Source organism: Manis javanica, chromosome 11 (genome assembly GCF_040802235.1).
Source record: "Manis javanica isolate MJ-LG chromosome 11, MJ_LKY, whole genome shotgun sequence".
Lineage (NCBI taxonomy): Eukaryota > Metazoa > Chordata > Mammalia > Pholidota > Manidae > Manis > Manis javanica.
Genome location: NC_133166.1, coordinates 111,284,840 through 111,308,528, shown reverse-complemented (window position 1 = coordinate 111,308,528; position 23,689 = coordinate 111,284,840). Strand labels below are relative to the sequence as shown.

The following is a 23,689-nucleotide window of genomic DNA, read 5'->3' as shown; positions in this document are numbered from 1 at the left end:
TCTCTCACTCTGGTGTGCACCACACTCACCACTTTCAGGGTCCTCAGAAACTCTCGTAATTCTCTCGAAGGGCGTCCACTCGGACTGCCGCAGGGTGACGAGCTCGATCTTTTCCTCCTCGGGCGCCAGTTTTCTGCTGATCAGATTTGCCTTCCTAAGGCCGAGTCACTCGGACCCTAGGGCCAGGATTGGTTACCTGGGCTTTTACCCAGGGTCGCTAACCTGGGGGCCGGGACTACCAGCCCGGACTTCCTCACTCGGGACCACTAACCCGAGACCATACACGGGATGGCGACTCCCGCTTTATAATGGATTTATGCAGACACGAGGGGGCGACCCTCGAATTACACTGCCCCGTCCGGACAATTAGACTTTGCTTTCAGCTGTCCTTTGTTCTCAGGGAAGCCGCTCGTATCCCGGACAAGCCCCCAAATGTTAGGGTCCGGGCTTCCGAGGCTTCTCTAGAGAACAAACTACACAGGCATAGAGATGTAAATTCAAGCAAAGTCTTTATTCAGCTAGCTAGCTGGGGTCTAATGTCAGCCCGTCGCAGCGAGTCTCAACAAGGACTCCAAGCACTCAGAGCTAAGAGTTTATATAGCATTTTTAAAGTACTTAACTCGTAGTAATTTTCTACAACTATACATTATTTTTGCAAGACATACATCTTGAGGTTAAGCAAGGGCAGGATAAAACTACTCTTCAATGGTTAGAGAGGTTCTGCACGATAAGCTTAGTATGTAAGATTAACTGACCAAGAGTCACAGCTGCCCACCACCCAGTGCTCATGATTAACTTGTTTTTCAAGGCCTTACCCAGTTCCAGTTTTCCTTTCTAAGTCACATACTCAGAAAATAGCTTCTAGGCCTTTAAGATGGCTATGCTTATACTAACCTATTTCTATTCTTACACATAAAACACTCAATAATAAAATCGAGCATTATTCCTTTTGACAGCACTTTTTAGGTAAGTATATATCAGGTAAATAAGCCAAATTAGTCAAATATTTTCTTTGATAAGGAGAGGAAATTCTACTGATATGTTCCAGGGGCCCTCTGGAAAATATCAGAGTTAATTGAGAGGTAAAAATACCTTTTTAAATTTTGGTTTTGGGAAGCTGTCAAAAGTTTTTAAGGCACTTGCCTAAATAGAATTATAGTTATTAAATAACACTTATTATTTAACTAGAATGATAATAAAGTTTAAAAGCAAATGCAGGTTACATAGCTGTTAACACTTAGCTTAGTCTTTTTAATATTAAGATCTTATTTTCTTAAATACTCAGACAATTCTTTAAGACTTTAAGCATAAGAAACTGTTTGAATAAAACAATTAGAGCACCCTTTGCAATCTTTCAATATTAAGAGCAGACTAACAGTTAAAGAATACTTTGTCTTTCCAACTGAAAACAAAACTCCAATTTTGCTGTGTACTCGATATTAAGACTCACTTGCTTGAATTTCACACAGCATGATTATATCTGTAAGAATATAGTAATTTATTCTTCATTTGCCCCATGGTCCCAAGCACATAATCGGTGAGAATTATGTCTGGGCTTGCCTGGGGCTTGACTGGGTTTATCCTGCCTTATCTCTAAACATCCTGACCCTCCCCCAAAGCAACAGGCTGAGCGGATCCGCCACAACAAAAGGCACCACGCTGCTGCACCACACTGCTCTCTCTGTCTCTGTCTCTCCGTCTCCCTTTAAATAAATAGCTGTACTTTAGAACAATTATTAACTTTCTTTTACTCTCAACAAAATGAATTTCTATTCTTTATACTTTCTCTTATTAAAACATACATCTTTAGCATACAGAAATATTTTCCTTATTATATGAAGTAGTTTTCACTAGAACTTAAAACCATTTGGTACCTTAACCTTCAGTGAACACTGAAAAACAAACAGGCCACTGTAAACTGTTACACCAGCATTCTTCAGATTGATACATCTATGAACATATTTTATCATTTTTGGAAATGTGCCTTACAGCACAATTTCTCATCAAACATAAAATATGTCTATATAACTTAGCAAACTTTAAGAATTTTGGTTACCACAAAAATTCTCAGGCTGTTTGCAGATATATACAGTTATACATTAATACAGTATTATTATTAAAAAGTTTATTTGCTACACTTGTTTACTTATTTTTAGCAACCATGCTAAATTACTTACAAAACTTTTACCAAACATTAGACGAAGTCAAGCTTTTCTTTAAGTATTTTCTTGGAATATTTAACAGGTAACATCAACTTAAATGACCTTAAGTAAACTATGGCAGCTGTTAACTATAAGGACATGTCCATATCAGTTAAGCTTAAATTAGCATTAATGCATAATATTTTTTTATTAGATTTTCTTGAAGTTTTAGAACGCCCAATTTTCACAAGCGCTTGTTTTTAAATCAATTTTATTAATACCCTCCGGAGGTAGAAAAAATTTAGACACACAAACATACAGACCGAGACATAATGACTACAGTTAGCAACTTTTCATATAAAAACATACACAAACTGACATAAAGATTTGAGTTTATAATATTCAATGGTCTTCTTTCTTCTTAGTTTATTTGATTAAAAGTACTTCAGTTTTCAAGAATACATTCTTAAGGGCAAGCAGTTTACATTACTGGGTTAAGGTTTAGACAGCCCCAGTCCAGGGGGCTGGAAATATCAACTGGAATTTTCTTTGGTCCGTGGGCAGTATAATGGGATTGTAACCTTTTTCCTACAACATCCCACAATTCAACATCTACAGTCCCTTCTTCAGGGAACCAGGGACACACTTCAGCCACAAAATCTAAAAACCTGTCAAGTTGGGCTTTTCCTACTTTAATTCCCCTATTAGCCAAAAGTCTTTCTAACCCTGAGACATACAACTGTTTACTATTTGCATGCCCCATAATGGACTCCCTGAAAAATTACTTACCGCTCAGAAAATTTACTTACCCGCAGCCTGTTCTGCGGATATTTCTTTTGCCGCTGCCCATTCTGTCGGCAAGCGTGCTTTCGAAAGACTTACACTGATCAGGCGCGGCTGTCTCCCCCTCCTTCCTTCAGGTCCCTGTTCGGGCACCACTTGTCGCGGTCCAGCCGCAACAGTCGAACAGAGCTACTGAAGGACGTGAGACCAGAATAAAGGACACAAGAGAGGTGGGGAGGGCTGACGCTCCTTCGCGTCGCCAGCAAGACTTTATTGAAGGTCCAGGGTTTATATAATGCAGTGGGGTTACATGACTCCAGGACATAGCATTGTCCAATAGACAATCAAGCACAGTGTTGACGTCAGCGGTAACCGGGCAGAGGTAGGCTCAGCAGAGTTCCGTTAGTTGCTCATGGAATGCGTGACCAGGATGTTCTTTGTTCTCCATTCCCACCACATCAGCAAGTGGGGGAAGGGCATAGCCAGAAGCAGGGGCGGTGTTTCCACACATCTTCAAGGTCTCCCTATTTTCAGAGTGAGGAGTCTTGGCTCTTCTTCGAGGACAAGATATGCTTTTGTGGGCAGATAACTTCCAAGGACGGCACGGGCTGTTCTCAAGCTTGTGCTTTCCCACGCTGCGTTCAGACATGGGGGAAGGGACATAGCCCCGGCTCCCAACAATTGAGTTCCCTATACAGAATTTTATTGTTGTTAACAACCATTTGATCAATAAATATGAGATGCCTGCTCAAAAAAAAAAAATTGTTGCTCCTTTTCCTCATCCAGCCCACCATCTGCTCAGCATGATTTAATGTTCTTCCAATACATTTATTAGGCAGGTGAATTCAGAGGTCTGCTCCTTTGGCTTTCCGGAACTCAGCACACAAACAGGCAGCGACCTCTCCAGGTGGCTGGAAAAGAAGATGAGAGGAGCCATTTGCATGCCTTGCAAGGGACTAGAAATGAAGTAAGACCAAGTCCCCCAGTCTGGATCTAACTCCGGCGGCAGAGACGGTAGCCTCAGCAATCCTCCCTGGCCAGTCTGCCTGCCACCCACTCCCCGGCCACTGTGGGCTGAGGCCCTGGCGCTGATCAGCAGGTGGAGCAGACATGATATATGCCAATTCTGGTCCGAAGTCCTTGGGAGTGGGGTTGGGTGCCCAGACTCTGTATCCTTGTGTGCTGGGGTCCCTGAGGTCCCTCCACAGAGCAGAGGAATCCTAGAACATTAGCCCACTAGATTTCTGAGTTCATGTCACCACAATACACTTTCATCTACTCTGCCTGATAAACTTGGTCCAGTGACTTAAACTTCTGCACTCTGGTCTCATCATTTGTAAAATGAAGATGAGAATACTTACCACTAAGGGTTGAGGCTGAGAGATTAGAGGATCGGCTTAATGCGCAGTGAACATAATATTGACCATAGGCATCATAATGTTTGCCTACCAAGCCTCTGTCTGGCCACATTTATCACCTACCTTATCAAAACCAAACACATAATTTCCTTCCTTACAGAAATGAGTGTTATCATAGAATAGAGGCAAACATTCTTTTTAAAATTATAATAAGACTTTAATCTAAATGAGGCTCTCTCTCACTCTACTGCTCTTAATGCCGAGCAGAAGGTGTCTGGAGCCCTCTGGAAAACTGGCTGTGGCCCCATGGAAGCCCAAACACCCAGCGTATACTGAATCCCTACCTCACGTCGTACACAGAGAAGAAGTCCATGTGGATTAAATAGCAATTGGAAAACATAAAGTTGTAAAGCTGAATAAAAAGACGCAGGACAACATATTTGTGGCTGAAATGTGGGAGGGGCTTCGTAAACAAGACTCAAAAACCACAACAGGTAAAGCAAAAAACTGGTGGGCTTAATGCTATCAAGAGCAAGACTTTTCTTCACAGAAAGATATGATAAGAGTGACACGGAAGAGATCTGGTGCACCATCTAAAATGACAAGAGATTCCTATCAGATCAGATGATTCAAAAGAAGCAAACATGGGAAAAATATATGTGCGTGTCTTTATGCAGCGATTTCTGTAGATAACCCCGTAAAGAATGGGTGACTTGAAGAACACACTGACAATAGTACTCCCCTCCATCACTGGTCCTTTTAACTTTGAACATGGTCTTTTTCTTGATATTCAAAAGTTTTCGATTTTAACATACCTGAATTTATCCTGTCTCTTCCTTTTATGTCTCATTTAAGAAATCCTCCCTCACCTGAATTGATAGATGTACTTTCCAATACTTCCAATACATCCCAAAAGTGTACGGTTTTGGTTTTCATTCTTTAAGTTCTGAATGCACATGGAATTTGTTTTTCTGTAAGGTATGAAGTACGGAGCTGGCTTTGCTTTATTTCGACAAGATTATCCAACTGGCCTATCATTTCCTTTCTCGGTGAGACCCTGGCTCCACGTTCCCTGGCACTGCAAGGACTCCGTCCTGGGACAGACAGCGTTGTCCTCAGCCTCACATCCTCGGGAACCTCAGAACGTGGGTGTGCTTGGCACAGGGCCTCTGCAGATGTGATCCAGCCGAGGGGAGGGCACCGTCAAGGAGGGCGGTGCCCATGAGCGGGGAGAGAGGCACACACGTGCAGGAGGCGGCCACACGACAACAGAGGCAGGGACTGCAGTGATGCAGCCACAAGCCAGGGACTGCCAGACACTGTCAGAGGCATCAAGAGGAGGGGAAGGTCTCTCTGGGGCCTCTGGAGGGAGCCCAGCCCTGTGCCACCTTGATCTTGGCCCTCTGCCTTCCGGACTGTGAGAGAATGAACTTCTGTGGTTTTAGGTCATACACTTTGTAGCAGTTTTTGCCAGTGGCCACAGGAAACTAACAGCCTCCCTCTGTCACCCTGCCCATCCCCCCGACAGAGGAACAGCTGCAGGAGAGCTGGCTGAGCACTGGCCACGGGTGCTCTGCCTTGGGAGGAGGTCACGGGCATGCCCGGCTTCCAGCCCAGCTCTGCTGCTCACCAGCAGGGGTGGGGGCCAGCAAGGTGACCTCACTGTCCTCGGGGTCCTCAGCGGTACTGGGGTTAATGGAGCCCTAAGGGGCTGCTCTGGGAGAGGCTTGGGGCAGCCTGGCTGGGAAAGACTCTGTCATTGCTGCTACTTCAGACTTGCTCACAGCTGTCTTCCCACCTGAAAGGAAAGGAGCTACCCACAGCAGCAATTCACGGGAGAATTCCGCTTTATTAGGGAAAGCTGCTGGGTTATATAGGAAGGAGCATGAGCTGATTGAGGTGTCACTTCTATGGGGCTGGTGGCTGTTGGCCAGGTGCTGGGAGTGGGAGGGGGGAGAGAGGTGATTGGGCTTCAGGTGGCGCCGGCGGGAACCGAGGACCCGGAAGAGAAGCTGGAAGTTTGCCATCTTACTAGTGGGGGTCCTTCACTACCTGTTTCAGATATATCAGGACCTTGACCCACAGGTCCAGAAGGACACGGAAGGGTCAGGTGGCGGGCGACTGCTCTGGGACTGGCCTCCTTCACTTGCTGCGGCCTGCAGGCCATCGACATCCTCCGGGCTCCCCCAGGTGCTAGTGAGGGTCGGGGCCTCCGACACCATATGTAAATTGTCTGCAGACAGGCCCCGGTTTTCCACCGTGAGGAACGGAGGCCCTGCATGATGGATCTGGATGCACGGCGTGCTGCACGCTGACTTATCAGTCAACTAAAAAACAAGATGTTTTGAGATGCGTGATGAGCCACACGTGCCCTGAGGAGGTCGGGGCCCAGGGACCCTGAGGTGGCAGGCTCTGGAGCAGGCACAGCAGGACTTGCGGGGCCAGCATGGTCCCAGCTCTGCCTGGCCACTGGCCTGGCTGGCTTCAGCCAAGGCACCTTGGGGCCTTTTTGGTGCCTCAGTTTCCCCACTGTGGGTGGACTCTGCCAGAGTCTAAGGCTCTCCAGCTCAGGGCCCTTGGCTCCTGTTTGGCCACGGAACCACTAGCAGCCTTAATCCCCGGGCATTGGAAGGTGTCTAGGAGCTGGCATGGCCACCTCTCAACCCCGGGGCTGGCCGAGCCTTGGCGGGAGGAGCACAGCTCGCCCCGGGCTGCACTTACCATCTCCTCGCTTCCACTGCTGACTCCTGTGAACACAGACAGCAGGCTTGTGGTTAACAGACGGCAGGGAGCCCGCCCTGTGACCCCCGGCGTGGGGGGTGGCTGAGGCCCTCCTCACCGCCAGGGCTTCCCCAGGGAGGCTGCAGGAATGAGCCTGGCCAGGCCTCGCTGACTGCGTCATCTAGTTCCACAGTTCCTGGAACTTCCCAGAGAACTGCAGCTCTCCGCACCATTTTGCCGGCAGCCAACCTCCTCCTTCCCGCTGAGCCTGCCCGGACCTACCCTGCCGCTGAGATTGCCCTGGGACTCCACTGACCATGCTCGCTACCCCCAGCATTGCGACGACTTTCAGAGGCACGTCCTCCCCAGGGTTAGGAGGGGCCTCAGCACACGGGAGCCAGATGGTGGCCAGCAAAGGTCAGGCCCTGTCATAACTCAGGCCCCCCCAGGACCTGCCCCACAGCCCAGCTTGTCACTTTCTCCCGTCCAGCGGTCTGATGGGATGCTTCATACCCTCGGGGCAACAACGGCACCCGGCCGAGATGCCGTCTTCTGGTTTTGCGGCGTAGACAAAGGCGAGGACCAAAATAACCAGGAGAAAAAGAAAGCTCCCGATCAAAAACCACCGGTGTCTGCTCACTGCAAGGGGAGGAAACCAGAGACGTCACAATGAGGTCCGATACTGGCTGCTTCCTGAGCAGCTACAGGATAAAGAACACAAACAGGTCCAGCAATCCCACTTCTGGGAAGTTACCCGAAGGCAAGGGGGACACCTGCAGCCCTTGCTCATGGCAGTGATACTCACAACAGCCAAGAGGCGGGGACAGCCTGGTGTCCGCTGAAGGATGAACAGACAGAGAAGATGTGGTGCGTATGCACAGTAGAATATTACTCAGCCATAAAAAAGGAGGAAATCCCGCCTTTTGCGACAACTAGATGATCCTAGAGGGCATTATGCCAAGTGAAATAAGTCATACAGAGAAAGAGAAATTCGGTATGACCTTACTTAGATGTGGAATCTAAAAAAACAAACAAAACAAAACAAAAAAACCCAAAGAAACCAGATTGATGGTTACCAGAAGCCTGGGGTGGGGGATGGGGGAACTGGATGAAGAGGGTCAAAGGCACAAAGCTCCAGTATGATAACTAAGTCCTGGGGTGTCACGTATGGCACATGACTGTGGTTAATGCTGCTGTTTGGTATATTTGAAAATTGCTAAGAGAGTAGATTTTAATAGTTCCCACTGCGAGAAAAAGAATCTGTTTTCTTTTTGGTACCCACACGAGATGACAGATGTTAGCTAAACCTGATGTGGTCATCATTTCAAAGTATATGCAAGTCAGATCACTGTGCCATACACCTTAAACTTATCTGGTGCTGTACATCAATTGCGTCTCAATAAAACTGGGGGAGAAAGAGCAAATAAACAAACATCTCTGCTAGCTGGCTCGGTGGACACGGGAAGAGGCCCAGTGCGCAGGCCTCTTCCGGCTGGCCTGCCTCTCCTGGAGGTGTGTGTTGGGAGAGGGGAGGCTGCCCCAGGCTGGCATACCTGAGGGCAAGTAGGCCTGACCTCTCTCCCAGGGTGGCACGCTGGTAGCAGGGCTCAGACAGGTCCCGAAGGAGTTGTTCAGCCTCACAGCTATTTGAGGAAATGGTGCTCTGATGCCTACCCTGAGGGGACGTCCTGGTGGCGCAGCTCAGGAGAGCTCCCGGGTGGGGGCTGGTCACAGGCAGGCCAAGCCAGGGCTAGCAGGTGGACTCTCAGCCCCACTCCCATCTTCTGGGGAGGGAAGGAAGGCTGGAAATGATTAATAATCGACCACACCTACGTGACGAAGCCTCCATAAAAATCCCCAAAGTATGGGGTTCGGAGAGCTTCCGAGCTGGCGAACTAACCTAGTGCCAGGTGGGTACCACGCCCCAAGTCCATAAACCAGTAAATGGAAGAAAGTGTTCCCCTGACTTCCGTGAGCTGTTTCAGCAAATGACTGAATCCAGGCAGAGGCGATGCTATGCCCTCTGATTCATTCCTCTGATTTGTAGCCAAGTCGGACAGAAGTCGTGGGGAACCCAGGGACCCATTACTTTGATTGGCATCTGAAGGGGGGCAGTCTTGTGGGACTGAACCCTTAACTTGGGGGGGCTCACATGACACACTGGCTTTCCATGGTTTCAGGCCTCCAGTAGGGATGGGGAGGCGCCACTTTTCCTCAAGAGGTTATTTCCTTATTTTTAAATTGTGTTAAAAGTTATTTAAAATAATTTTTAAATGCAAATTACACATACATAGAATCGACCACCTTAACCATTTTAAGTGTACAGGTCTGTTTCTTTGACTACAAACTTGCCGTCCAGTGCATTCCATACTAATGGAATCATGACATGTGACCTTTACTGTGGCTTCATTCAAACTCTGTCGCGCCGAGGTCCATGGATACAGTGTGTGTCAGTACTTCATTCCATTTTATGGCTTAATAATGTTCAGACATGTGTGTATGTATGTTGGAATACCCTGCATTTATTACTTATTCATCTGCTAATGGATTTGAAAAAATTTTTTAAAGAAATAAATCCTGGAGCCAAGACCATTCTGTGGAAAAGGTAGCTTGTTCAATAAATAGTGTTGGGAAAATTGGGTATCCACATGCAAAGAATGAACCCGGACCTTTACTTGACACTATAGCAAAATTTAACTTAAAATCAAAGACCTCAGTATAAGAGCTAAAACTATAAAACCCTTAGAAGAAAACAGAGGAAAAGCTTCATGATACTGAATTTGGCAGTGATTTCTGCACTGGCTGCACAGGAAACAAAAGCAAAAACAGACAAATGAGGCAATGAAAATAAAACGCTCCTCATTTCAGACCCAAAGACATACACAGCCTAAAAAGTGAAGGGATGGAAGAAGGGATGCCATGCAGACAATAGGGGGAAAAAAGCAGGACTTATAGTACTTGTATCAGGCAAAATTGATTTCAAAACAAAGAAAGTAACAAGAGACAAGGACATTACGTAATGATAAAGGGCTCAGTCCAACAAGAGGATATAACATAACCATTATAAGTATCTTTGTATCCACCACAGGAGCACCTAAATATGTAAAACAGGTACTAACAGAATTAAAGGAGGAAATAGATTGCAACGCATTCGTTTTAGGAGACTTCAACACACCACTCACTCCAAAGGACACATCAGCCAGACAGAAAATAAGGAGACAGAGGCCCTGAACAATATAGAACAGCTGGACCTAACAGACATCTACAAAACTCTACACCCAAAAGCAGGATACACATTCTTCTCAAGTGCACATGGAACGTTTTCAAGAAGAGATCACCTACTAGGCCACAAGAAGAGCCCCAATAAATTCAGAGATTGAAATTCCATCAAGCACCCAGACCACAATGGTATGAAACTAGAAATAAATCACACGAAGCGAACAAAAAAAGTCCACAAAGACATGGAGGAGGCTAAACAACATGCTTCTAAATTATCAATGCATCAATGAACAAGTTAAAACAGAGACCAGGCAATACCTGGAGACAAATGAAAACCAAATACAACAGCCCAAAACCTGTGGGACTTACTTTAATGATAAACAGGCAGCTGAAGATACCTGGCACTGGATGGAAATAAGTGGACTGATGGATGTGTGACTATTTCCAAGGCCTGGTGATGTTCCGAGTGAGGCGGGAAGGGTGGGGCTCCCATTCTGAGCTGAGCAATGGGTGGACAGCACTGTCATTCCCAGGGACAAAGACCCCAGGGAATATAAACCCAGGGGAGGAGCGGCTTCTCTGGCCCCTGATCCCCATCCCAGAGCCCCTCCTCCCACAAATCACATCCTTGGGGTCCTAGTCTTCCCCTGTGCATGACATCACCTCCCAAGGACATCATGCCCAAGGTCGAGTACCCATTGGAGTAAGAGGAAGCTCTTTTTAACATGTAAAACTTTAACAGGTGAAAAAAAAACCACATTCCAACCTGCACAAACTTGATACTTGTACCCTGACACTTTAAAAACATTAAGGCAAACGGTCTAAACTCACAATTAATGAAACTAGAAAAAGAACAAATGAGCCCAAAGCCAGTAGAAGACATAAATAAAATCAAGAAGAATAAAACAATAGAAAGAATCAATGGAACCAGGAGCTGGTTCTTTGAGAAAATCAACAAAATAGATAAACCCCTAGCCAGACTTATCAAGAAAGAAGGAGTACACACATAAACAGAAAAAGCATTTGACAAAATTCAACATCCATTCATGATAAACTCTCAACAAAATGGGTATAGAGGGCAAGTACCTCAACATAATAAAGGCCATATACGACAAACCCGCAGCCAACATGATACTGAACAGTGAGAAGCTGAAAGCTTTTCCCCTAAGATCAGGAACAAGACAGGGATGCCCACTCTCCCCACGTTTATTCAGCATAGTACTGGAGGTCCTGGCCACGGCAATCAGACAACACAAAGAAATAAAACGCATCCAGATTGGCAAGGAAGAAGTTAAACTGTCACTGTTTGCAGATGACATGATATTGTACATAAAAAACCCTGAACAATCCACCGCAAAACTAGTAGAATAACTACATTCAGCAAAGTTGCAGGATACAAAATGAATACACAGAAATCTGTTGCATTCCTATATACTAATAATGAACAAGCACAAAGAGAAATCAGGAAAACAACTCCATTTACAATTGCATCTAAAAGAATAAAATACCTAAGAATAAACCTAACCCAGGAGGTGAAAGACTTGTACTCTGAAAACTATAAGATACTCATGAGATAAATTAAAGAGGACACCAAGAAATGTAAATCTATCCCATGCTTGTGGATAGGAACAATTAATATTGTCAAAATGGCCATCCTGCCCAAAGCAATATACAAATTCAATGCAATCCTTAAAAAAATACCAATAGCACTCTTCAATGAACTACAGCCAATAGTTCTAAAATTCATAAGGAAAATAAAAAACTCCTATGCATCAAAGAATGCCCAATTGACAGACAGAAAGGCAGCCCACAGGATGGGAGGAAATACTTGCAAATCATGTATCTAATCAGGGAATAATATATAAAAAAATATCGCAACTCATCAATGCCCCATTTTAAAAATGTATGTCTACAGAAAGCAGGTTATAGTGTTTACAAGGGATGAGGGAAGGAGAGAGTGGGGAGTCAGCTTTTACTGGGTACAGAGATGCCTTCTGCGGATGACCCAAATGTTTTGAAACTAGACAGAGGTGGTGGTACTAAGCGCCATTCAATTGTTCACTTTAAAATGGTTAATTTTATATTGTGTGAATTTCATTAAAAAATATACACATTTGGGAAAAAGAAAAAGCACCCAGATCTCTTACGTGGGTCAGGCAAGCTGCACACCGTGTCTGCTGTAGCATTGCATTTCTGGAGGGCAACACTCCCTCTGGGACACCTGCGGGGAGAGAGACGCCCTCAGTGTTGCTCCTGCCATGTCTGCCCAGGCTCACCAGCACGCGGAGCCCTGGCATCAGCCACAGGAGGTGCCCGGAAGGGGTTGTCATGAAGCAGCGTGCATCCCCCTGCACGCCGTGGCCAGAGACCCCAGGAAGGGCCCTGGGAGCATGCTCACCCTGCACCAGCAGCTTGGCCATCCTCACCAGCATTCTCGCTAAGAGGAGGAAAATCTATGCATTTTCCTCCTCCATGAATGCTGATGGCCTTGTTTGCAGGCACATAGTCTGGAGAAAAAGGCATTTGCATTACTTTTTTCACAAAGGCCCAGGAATATACAGGGTTCTTCCTAACTGCTGCAAGGTGCACACTTACAATTCATTCTCATTTCAGTAGTTTTGAAGTGGCAGGTAGATTTGTTCAGATCCAGGATGACTTACTGACTTGCTAACAGAGCTCACAGCTCTCACAGCCCTCTGCACTGCCCTGGAGGCTGACAGCTGTGGATCGCTGTGTGTCACTTCACCAGCCCATGCTCTCCTGCATACCCAGGTCCCCTACCTTCCTCCAGGCATGAAAGAGTTTGATTCCAGAATCATAAAGCAAAAAAATGCCGCAGAAGTCTCAGGTCAGATACCCTTTAAGGCACTGAGAATGCGGTCCACCTGTCACTTTGCCATCCAGCTCTGGAGAAGGTGGGCATGCAGGTCCTGCGTCCTCTAGGCCAGAGAGGCCCTACACCCCAGTGCCTCTGGGGTGAGACCTCGGGCGGCTTGTCAGCATCTTAGGTGCCAGGGAACACGGGTATGAGGACCCCAGATTCCAGACGGGGGTACTTTCCCAACCAGAATTCAACGCAGAGCTGGTCAGTAGATGTGAGGTAGAATAAAGGCCTTTCTGAAAGGCAACACCCCGAGTCTACGTCCAGCATCCTTTCCTAGGCTGTGATGTGAGGATGCCCGTCAGCAAAGCAGAGAGGCACATGGAGAGAGGTGGAGGCGGGGGGCAGAAGCCAGGCGGGCAGCAACGGGGGTTGCGCACCGACAGCCGCAGCAGACCTTGAAGAGGTTAGTCCAGCAGGGGACCAAGGGCCACAGGCTCCATGACAGGTGACAGGCAGACAGGGGGATGGAAAGCTGAGAAAAAGTAAGGCGCAAAAAAGGCAAACAATGCGTCAAAACTGGGAAAGGAATCAGGAACAAGAAAGAAGGGTGTAAAATGGAATTTACCCAAACAGGAAATAACCTGGAAATCAGCGCAATGTTACGGCACAGAAACAAGAACCTCAGTGGCTGGTGCGTGAGTGGCCCCGGGGCCGATGCTGACTAAACTCACCTGTCGGAAGTCACACGTCCTACCGGCTCTCAGCCCCGAAAGAACAACCCCACACAAGCCAGGTCCTGGGCGCCCTCCCATCCCCGCCAAAGGCACCTTTGCGAGTGTTACCTACGTGCTACAAGGGCTGCAAAACTCAAAAAAGTCTTTGTGGCGGTAGAAATGACCGGTTTGGCAGCGGCACACGCGGTTGCTGGTTGACGTGCAGTCCACCACCATCTCTTCATCTGCAATTTGGGGAAGACTGGTCAGTCTGAGGGCCCGCCCATCCTCGTGTGTGTTCCTGGACCCCCGTGAGAACTCGGAACAGTGTGGCCGTGGTGCGGAACTCCGCCAGCCACAGCACACGCATTGCGGCGGCCCGGGGGGTACTGAGCACTGCTGGGGGAGCCTCACCGCGACCTCACCACGTGTCTCCTAGAACCTCCGGCTGGCTCAGAGGGCCTGCGGGTGCCCCTTGGAACCGCAGTCTCATGTTACCAGGGGTGGGACACTGTGCACGGCCACCACCAGGGCAGGGAGCATGGAGTTCTGTGGCCGCACATCTCTTCTTTACCCAAGTGCTGAGTTAGCAGGCATTTGGCTTTCCCCAAAATTTCCCAGATAAACAGTGAACGTCCTTGGGCTGAATACTTAGACTTAACATGAAAGACTTTTTGAGGGCACATTCCTAGCCTGGAGACCACCAGGTCCAGGGGCCTCAGATTTCCAGGTCAAGGAAGGCGCCTGCAGCCACAGACTCACCACTGGAGCACAGGTCGCACAGGAAACAGGAATCAAGGCCATTAGGGAACGACGTGAATGTCCCTGTGTCACACTTCACACACACTCCGGTGCTGTGGGGGCTCCCGCAGGGCTCGTCGACATACGTACCTGTGCACAGGGCCAGGTGCGGCGGTCAGGCCTGTTGCCAGGGCACACCTGGGGCCTCACGGTGTGCTGCCTCCCGTCCGGTCCCTGGGAGCTTGCCTCTCCGATGAGGAAACATAAATACTTAAGACTTAAGTCTTGGAGTTTGGGATCAAAATAATCCCTGAAATGTTAGGACTTCTCCAACACGACGAAGTGCCAAACTGCTGGTGACCTCGCCACCTTCTGCCCATCAGTTACTGAGGCCTACCGGGAGCAAGCATCCTGTCCAGGCTCAGGGGAAGGGCTCCCAGAAGGGCCCCCCCCACCGCCCACTGCCCCAGTCGGAAACGAGAGCAGGGGATGGCTACGTGGATGCTCTGGGTCATCGGCCTCTCCCAGGAGGGCTACCTGGGTCCCCTCTGAAGGTGTCTGAGATCTGACACATGTCCCATGTCCCATTCTAAGCACCTTGCCTGGCTGGCATGGGTCCCCTTTGCATGTTTGCTAAGCTCCAGCCAGTTCTTCCTTCTGGAAGTTTCCTCCGGGGCCTTTTGCATCTCATCTGCCTCCGCCAGCCCCCATTGCTGCCACATTAGAGGAATTTAAGTGGCCCTGGAGAATGCCTTTCACATTAGCAGACAAGTATTTATTCTACTGCACATCCAGAAAAAATTAATACACACAGTGATGGTGTAACTTCCCAAACCTCAGAGCGCAGACGAGCCCACCCATCAGGACATCAGCAGTAGAACCTCCTCCCTCGTCCGCCCAAGCCCAGCCCCACGGGAACTGGCTGCACTGTGATAGACCCTCAGACCCCGGGCATCTCCGTGACTGTCCCAGGGGGACAGAGCTGGGGTGTGGGGAGCCAGGAGGTGTGGCCTCCACCCCCGGGGCTGCACAGTAAAGGGTTAGCTTGGCGGGTTTGGCTGTCCCCCAGATCTTTGGGACTGGCCCTCGGCTGGCTCCTGGGAGGCGGCCTCTGAGCCCTCAGACTGTCCTGCCTGGGGTCTGAAAGAGTGTCACTGTTTACGACAGCAGATTGTCTTTGCTAGCACTATGATTTATGGCAAACACCTATTTCGTTCACCTGAGGCCCTGGGCCACACTCTACCAGCTTGACCTACGGAGAGGCTGGAGGCTAAGCGGCTGTAAAGAACGCTGACTGTGAAAATAGCAGCTTTTCTGGATGCTAGGAGACCTTCTAGACACTCATTGGCCTTGGGGACCCCCAATCCAGAAACATGTGTTCTCTGTGGCTAAGCATGCCGGGACTAGGGTGGATCAGCCTGGGCAAAGCCACTCACAAATGGTGTGACCTTGAGAAGCTACCTAACTGCCTGGGTCCGGCTTCCCTCCCTGCCAGAGGCGGCCCTGGATCCCACAGGCTGCAGGGCCACACCAGTCCTCCTGGACCCCCTCTGGGGTGGGGCCCAGGCTCACTCCTGGTACTAGAGGTGGGTGGGAGAGCTTAGACTGGGAGGGGCTGCTTGGCCACCCCTCCCACTCGGGACAGACAGACACACAAACTCTCCTTGGCCAGACTGGGTGGGCTGGGGCTGTGGGTGGGAGGCCTGCCAGGCATGGAAGCCCTCTCCGGGACTCACCAGCTGGGCACAATATGCAGCAGTGGCCAGAAGACCAGTACTCATGGGGCCTGCAGGACTCGGGGGCAGGGGCCACCTGCTTCTGCTCGAAAACCAAGTCAGAGTTGGTGGCGGTGGTCACCATCAGCTGGAAGAGACAAGAAACGTTTTACTAATAAACCCCTGGGACAAGCTGTGCACAAGTCATTGCTTAATTATTCCTGACGTCACCCCTGCAGTAGGTGTTTCTGCAATCCCGATTTTGTGAGTGGTCCGGTGACCTGCCCAAGGTCCTGGCTGCTTGGAGGTGAGTTAGCATGCCACCCTGGAGGGTCTTCCTAGACAGCTAGGGCTCCTCACCATACACACCCCAGCCTGCAAAGAGCACAGCCCTGCAGCCCATTCCCTTAGGGCCCGGGGCATGGGAAGGGCACGAGCAAAGGGCATGTGGGACCAGAGAATGGGCCATCTCACACTCCGACTCCTGCGTTTGGCGGTGCTATCATGCACAGGGCTCACAGGTAACAAGAATTCAGTGACATTAAAATGGCAAAGAGCTATGTGGACTGGGGGAGCACAGAAAGTGAGGCAGCTGTCACCCCATCAAGCCTGGAAGCACAGAGGGGCAGCAGCCTCCTGGAGGAGGAGGGGCTGGGCCAGACGTGGCAGAAAGAAGCCCAGACAGAACTGTGCTGCGTTTTCAGAGGGGGCCCCTTCAGAGGGTCTCAGCCCTGGCATTCCCCAGAGAAACAGCCTGGGGGCTGGGGAAGGGGGCTTCTGAAAGGCTGGGGTGGCAGCCTGAGCATCTTCCAGGCTGTGACAATATTGCCAGGCGGGGAGGGGGGCAGCATTTGTGTGGTGAGTCATCTTTGGTTTGATCTTAGGAGAGAAAGTGACAGGGATGGAGGGTGGCCATGGGCACCTGGACTCCAAAGTTGGCAGCCTCCCGAGATGATCTTAGGGAGCATGGTGCAATTAACACAAGGAATAAATAGAGGGGTGTTGAAGCACTTAACGAGCATTAATATTCAGGCAACAGAGTAAAGTGGTCCCATCGGAAGGCTAATGCGGCTGGACCGTGGGCTCAGCTGCCCGTCAGATCCTCGAGCGGCAGCACAGCAGGCATGTGGGCTTGTCTCCTTCCTGAGACTCTGCCCAGACTCTGCATCTCCAACCAAGTCTTTTCAAAAAGCTCAGAAGCTTCCCTCACCTCTCTGAAACTTTTACCTAATAAATTAGTAAATACGTTTCCAAACACCCATGGGATCACAGATATAGTATTGGGGGATGTGGAGTTTATTCTCCTCGGTTTTTGTCCCCGCCACAACAAAGAGCTGAAGGGCAGAGACACAGTAGTGGAGCAGAGGGGAGTGTGGGCAACTTGAATACACTCCAGACGAGGAGGGGGCCAGCGTCAAGACAGACAAAGGCAGGTGTACCTGAATAAAGCAGAGAGGAGGGGAAAACAGAGGGAGGAGGGGAAGGGCATTGAACAGCTGCTTGGCGTAAGGGCTTAATCCCTCGCCAACTCCTGAAGCCGCGTCCCCGGGCACCCAGCGTCCCCTTGGATCTGCACAGCGTGGAAACTCAGCCCGACCAACCCACGATCTGGGGGAGCTGCAGGGCACTGGGTGGAGTGAGATGATGTCCTGAGAACTTCCGAAGGCAAAGAGAATGGAGACTTTTGGGGCAGGCTAAGGAGCGTGACAGTACAGCTGCGGTCCCGTCCGGTCACCCCGGCAGTGGGAACTTGCAGGCCCAAATCAGAGCTCTCAGCAGCCCTTCCCTACTTATCCCGAGTAGGACAGAGAGAGTAACACACTTGAAGAAAGGGGAGTGTGGGCAACCTCAGAGGGGAGGTGTGCCTGAGGGTGCTGAGTCGGGCATTTATGGGGTTTCTTTGGGGTAGGGTCAGCGTAAGGCACGACGTGGACAGGTGACTCAGCATTCTTTGTCCACACAGGTTTATTTACACTTCTGAGGTCTGTCTCCTGCCCTGGTTACAAAGTTATTTGACTAGGGGCTGGAGCAAGAGGAAGAGACAGCATATAGGTTAAATTAAAGAATAAGCTGGGCCTTTCAGCAGGCTAAAGCAAATTTTACAATGAATGACACCATCTAATTGATACAATGAAGACATGTGCTGTGCTCCAATACTTTCCTTTATCTGGGGAATATCCTGGACATTCTAAGTCACTCCTTCCTGACCTTTGGAGTTTCAACTGATTGAAGTCATTCACTCAGTGAGTCTTCTGGCCCTCTAGTTTTACCCAGTTAACTTTTGAGTCCCTTCTAATGGGCTTTACTGGCCTTATTCTCCCTCCACGAGCTCTTATCTATTTTTCTGCCTAACAGTAGTACACTGCTGGGAACATCGAAGGCCCTCTGGGTAATTGCTTCTCCAAAATCCAGTAATCTTTAGGCCCTCTGATAGAAGAAAAGCAGCTCATCTTCCCATTAAATTGCTTTAAAAAAAATAATGTTGTTCTGAGATGTCCCCGAGTGATGTCAGGGGGGCACCAGGAATCCACCCCCTCACCTACACAGGTGCACTGGCAGGGCCTGTCCCTCCCTGGCTTACAGCTCCTAGGGGAAAGCTTGGCAGGTAGATCTCAATGAATCTGGGTTAATTTCAGCTCTTAGCATAATAGCCGTGGCCCACCCACCCCCTTCCCACCCCCTTCCCATCCTGAGGGGAGGCCCTGGGCACCTGTTCCGGGAGCAGCTCACGGAGCCAGGGTGGGAAATAAGGACCCTGCCCCCTAACATGGGGCATCTGTGCCCTGATCACGGGGGGCTGCTTCTGACTGCAGAGGTGTGGACAACAGAGCTAGGCAGACATTGTTACAGCCCTCCCTGGCTGAAGCAGCTTCTGAGGGACTTAAAGAGCCGGAGCAGTAGCCCCCCACCCCTTATCTGTGGTTTCACTTTCTGTGGTTTCAGTTACCCGTGGTCATCTGTGTCTGGAAGAAAATGATCCTCCTCCTGACCTAGCATCGGAAGGTCAGTAGTACCCCACGCTGTGCCACACCTCCATTACTCACCCCATTTTATATCACTGCATAAGCATTTCCCCATCTTGCATCAGCACAAGAAAAACTGTGTCTAGTATAATAAGATACTTTGAGGGAAAGACCACATTCACATCACTTTTATACAGTGTATTATTTAAAAATATTCTATTTTATTAGTTATTGTTGCTCATTTCTTATCGTGCCTCATTTACAAAATAAACCTATCATATATGTATATATATATGAAAAATAGTATATATATAGGGTTTTAGGCACCCACTAGGGGTCATGGAATGTATCCTCTGTAGATAATGAGGAATTAAGGTATGGGGGTGACAAGCCTGGACAGGAGTGCTGCCTTTTTGAATAAGCCCACCCACTCTCTCAGAAAGACCTAGGTGTCATCTTACCTGGGCTACAAGCATTCTCCAGAGGACACGTCCGCAAGCCGCAGGCCCACCTTTCCCCTGACCCCTCCTGCCAAAAGAACCTGGCCATAAAGAGCCTCTTAGCCTGTAAGAGACGCCTTCTTTGTTCTGCTGGCCAGGACAGAGGAGTCCCTCTCAGGTTGAGCAATAAACCTGCTCAGACTGTTGAGTTTGCACCCCTTCTTTTCCTTTCAAGGGGGATTTAAAAAGTCACTGTGCATGCCCAGGAAAAGATGCAGGCCCAGAAAGGACTCAAAAGAACCTGAATTCATATCTGAGGCTGACCCCCAGCACAGACACCCTACCAACCAAACTAAGTTGGGGAAAGGGGAAAATACGGTTTCCAGAGTTACTGTAAGATTCAGATGTCCAGTTTTCAATAACAAAAATCACAAGGCATACAAAGAATCGGGGCACTATGGCCTATTTATTCTCAGGAAAAAGGCAAAATGACATAAACTGTTCCTGAGGAAGACCAGAGGACAGACCTACTGGACAAAATTATAAAACTACAGGCTTAAGGATGCTTGAAAAGCTAAGGAAGGTAATGGACAAAATCAGGAACATGATATATGAACAAAACAAAAATATCAATAAAGAGAAAGAGAACTTAAAAGAGAACTAAATAATTCTGGAGTTGAAAAATACACAACTGAAATAGAAAATTCACAAGAGAGATTCAAAAGAATATTTGAGCAGGCAGAAGAAAGAATCAGAGAACATGAAGGTAGGACAACTGAAATTATGGAGTCTGAGGAAAAGAAAAAAAAAGATGAAAGAAAAGTGAACAGCACTTAAGGGACCTGCAGGACACTGTCAAACGGGCCACCATATGCACTCTGGGAGTCCCAGAAGAAGAGAGACAGCAAAGGGCAGGGATTTTTTGAAATAATGGCCTAAAGCGTCCTGATTGTGATACAAGATATGAATCTATAAATCCAAGAAGCGAATCCAACTCCAAGTGGGACGAACTCAAAGAGACTCGCAGAGACACATGATCAAACTGTCTAAAGAAGGACACAGAATCTTTAAAGCAGCAAGACAGAAATGACTCCTCACATGCAGGATTCCTCTATGAGACCATCAGCAGATTCCCCATCAGAAACCTTGGAATTCAGAAGGCCATGGGCTGATATGGTCAAGATGCTCAAAGGAAAAAACTGTCACCCTACAACTCTTATCCAGCAAAACTGTCCTTCAAAAATGAAGAGAAGTCAAGACATTTCCAGATAAACAAAAGCTGAGGGAGTTTGTTACCATTAGCCCTGCCTTGTAAGAAATGCTCAAGTGAGTCCTGCTGAAATCCTTTCCTCTTGAAAGGATACCACAAAGTAATTGAAGGCCGTATGAAGAAATAAAGATCTCCGATAAAAGTAAATATGAAGACATTGTAAAGACAAGCATTATTATAATTTTGGTTTATAACTTCACTTTTTATCTTCTATGTATTTAAGAGACAAATGCATAGAAAACAATTAGTAATGTTTTGGGACACACAATAAAGATGTGATACTGTGACATTAACAATAGAGGGGATGGGGATGGAGCTACCTAGGAGAGTTCTCGTACACTATTGGCGGTATGAATTGGCATTAATTAGATGTTATAATTTTAGGATGTTAGATGTAATCTCTAAGATAATGACACCTGAAAAGAAATGAGAAGCGATTTAAAACTTTCACTACCAAAAAAATAAATACAAAAGAAGATAGTAAAGCAGAAAATGAGGGCCAAAAAAAAGCTGTAAATTGAATTATACCAATGAGAGAACCAAGATGGCAGCATGAGTAGAGCAGTGGAAATCTCCTCCCAAAACCATATATATTTTTGAAAATACAACAAATACAACTATTCCTAAAAGAGAGACCAGAAGACACAGGACAACAGCCAGGCTACATCCACACCAGCGAGAACCCAGCGCCTCACGAAGGGGGTAAGATACAAGCCCCGGCCCAGCGGGACCCGAGCGCCCCTCCCCCCAGCTCCTGGCGGGAGGAGAGGAGTCGGAGTGGGGCGGGAGAGGGAGCCCAGGAGTGCTGAACACCCAGCCCCAGCCATCCGCACCAGAGCACAGACACAGTGCGTGCGTGGGGTCCTGGATACTAGGGAAACAGGGCAGTAAGACCTGTGAGTGGGCCCCTGCAGCCAGAGCCCCGGGGACAAAGAAAAGCGAGTGCTTTTTGAAAGTCTTAAAGGGACAGGGACCCCACAGCTGGACAGAAGTGCCCTGGACACTTAGCCCAGCAGCTGGGAATCCCAGGGAACTCTGGGCGTCTGAACCCCCTTCACCGTGATAAACAGCCTCCTGGTCGTTCCCCCTCCAACGGGGCTCCACCATATTGGAGAAGCAGCCCAAGGCAGGTCACGCCCACAGCAACTGCAGCACTAAACTCCATAGCGGCCGGGCAAGATCAGAAGCCGCGTCTGCATGCAGCTGCCCAGCACAAGCCACTAGAGGCCGCTGTTCTCCCAGGAGAGGAAGGCCACAAACTGGCAAGAAGGGACTTTCTCTTACCCAACACACACACCAGCTCCCCACAAATATATCTATCGCCATGAAAAGGCAGAAGAAATTGATACAGACCAAGATCACAGAGGCAAACCCTGAGAAGGAGATAGACCTAACCAGTTTTCCTGAAAAAGAATTAAAAATAAAGCTCATAAGCATGCTGATGGAGCTGCAGAGAAATATGCAAGAGCTACGGGATGAAGTCCAGAGGGAGATTACAGACATCTGGAGGGAGATCACAGAAGTGAAACAATCTCTGGAAGGATTTATAAACAGAATGGATAAGATGCAACAGGCCATTGATAGAATCGAAACCAGAGAACAGGAACGCATAGAAGCTGACGCAGAGAGAGATAAAAGGATCTCCAGGAGTGAAACAATATTAAGAGAACTGTGTGACCAATCCAAAAGGAACAATATCCGCATTATAGGGGTACCAGAAGAAAAAGAGAGAGAGAAAGGGATAGAAAGTGTCTTTGAAGAAGTAATTGCTGAAAACTTCCCCAAGCTGGGGGAGGAAATAATCAATCAGACCATGGAAGTGTACAGAACTCCCAACAGAAAGGACCCAAGGAGGACACCACCAAGACACATAATAATTAAAATGGGAAAGGTCAAGGACAAGGACAGAGTTTTAAAGGCAGCGAGAGAGAGGAAAAAGGTCACCTACAAAGGAAAACCCATCAGGCTATCATCAGCCTTCTCAACAGAAACCTTACAGGCCAGAAGAGAATGGCAGGATATATTTAATGCAATGAAACAGAAGGGCCTTGAACCAAGGATACTGTATCCAGCACAACTATCATTTAAATATGAAGAAGGGATTAAACAATTCCCAAACAAGCAAAAGTTGAGGGAATTTGCCTCCCACAAACCACCTCACAGGGTATTTTAGAGGGACTGCTCTAGAAGGGAGCACCCCTAAGGCTAAACAGATGTCACCAGAGAAAATAAAATCACAGCAAAGAAAGCAGACCAACCAAATACTAACTAAAGGCAAAAAATAACATCAACTACCCACAAAAGCAGTTAAAGGAAGCACAAAAGAGCACAGAATAAAACAACCAACATATAAAGAACGGAGGAGGAGGAATAAGAAGGGAGAAAAATAAAGAATGACCAGACAGTGTCTAAAATAGCTCAATAAGTGAGTTAAGTTAGACAGTAAGACACCAAAGAAGCTGACCTTGAACCTTTGGCAACCACGAATCTAAAGCCTGCAATGGCAATAAGTACATATCTTTCAATAGTCACCCTAAATGTAAATGGACTGAATGCAACAATCAAAAGACACAGAGTAACAGAATGGATAAAAAAGCAAGACCCATCTCTATGCTGCTTACAAGAGACTCACCTCAAACCCAAAGACTATAGGAACAAAGAAAGACTGAAGGAACAAAACAGCAGCAGAATCATAGATCCTAAGAATGGACTACCAGTTACCAAAGGGAAAGGGACTGGGGAGAAAGGGAGGGAAGGGAGGGATAAGGGGGGGAAAAAGAAAGGGGGCATAACGATTAGCA

General features: G+C 48.0%; 1 protein-coding gene across 3 annotated transcripts in view; it reads right to left on the bottom strand.

Annotated features, from left to right (window-relative positions):
- The window catches only part of LOC108386167 (uncharacterized), a 36,694-nt gene that overhangs the window by 6,139 nt on the left and 6,866 nt on the right, over positions 1-23,689 (bottom strand). For 2 of the 3 annotated variants that reach the window (XM_073217315.1, XM_073217314.1), the window contains exons 2-10: positions 16,237-16,363; positions 14,522-14,650; positions 13,893-14,004; positions 12,370-12,443; positions 7,517-7,642; positions 7,004-7,029; positions 6,335-6,609; positions 2,951-3,835; positions 30-136 (exon numbers count right to left, since the gene is read on the bottom strand). In XM_073217315.1, the coding sequence (XP_073073416.1) occupies positions 6,349-6,609; positions 7,004-7,029; positions 7,517-7,642; positions 12,370-12,443; positions 13,893-14,004; positions 14,522-14,650; positions 16,237-16,360 (852 nt within the window). In that variant the 5' untranslated portion in view covers positions 16,361-16,363 and the 3' untranslated portion in view covers positions 30-136; positions 2,951-3,835; positions 6,335-6,348. The remainder of the gene's footprint in view (positions 1-29; positions 137-2,950; positions 3,836-6,334; positions 6,610-7,003; positions 7,030-7,516; positions 7,643-12,369; positions 12,444-13,892; positions 14,005-14,521; positions 14,651-16,236; positions 16,364-23,689) is intronic. The other variant, XM_073217313.1, reaches the window with a different exon arrangement.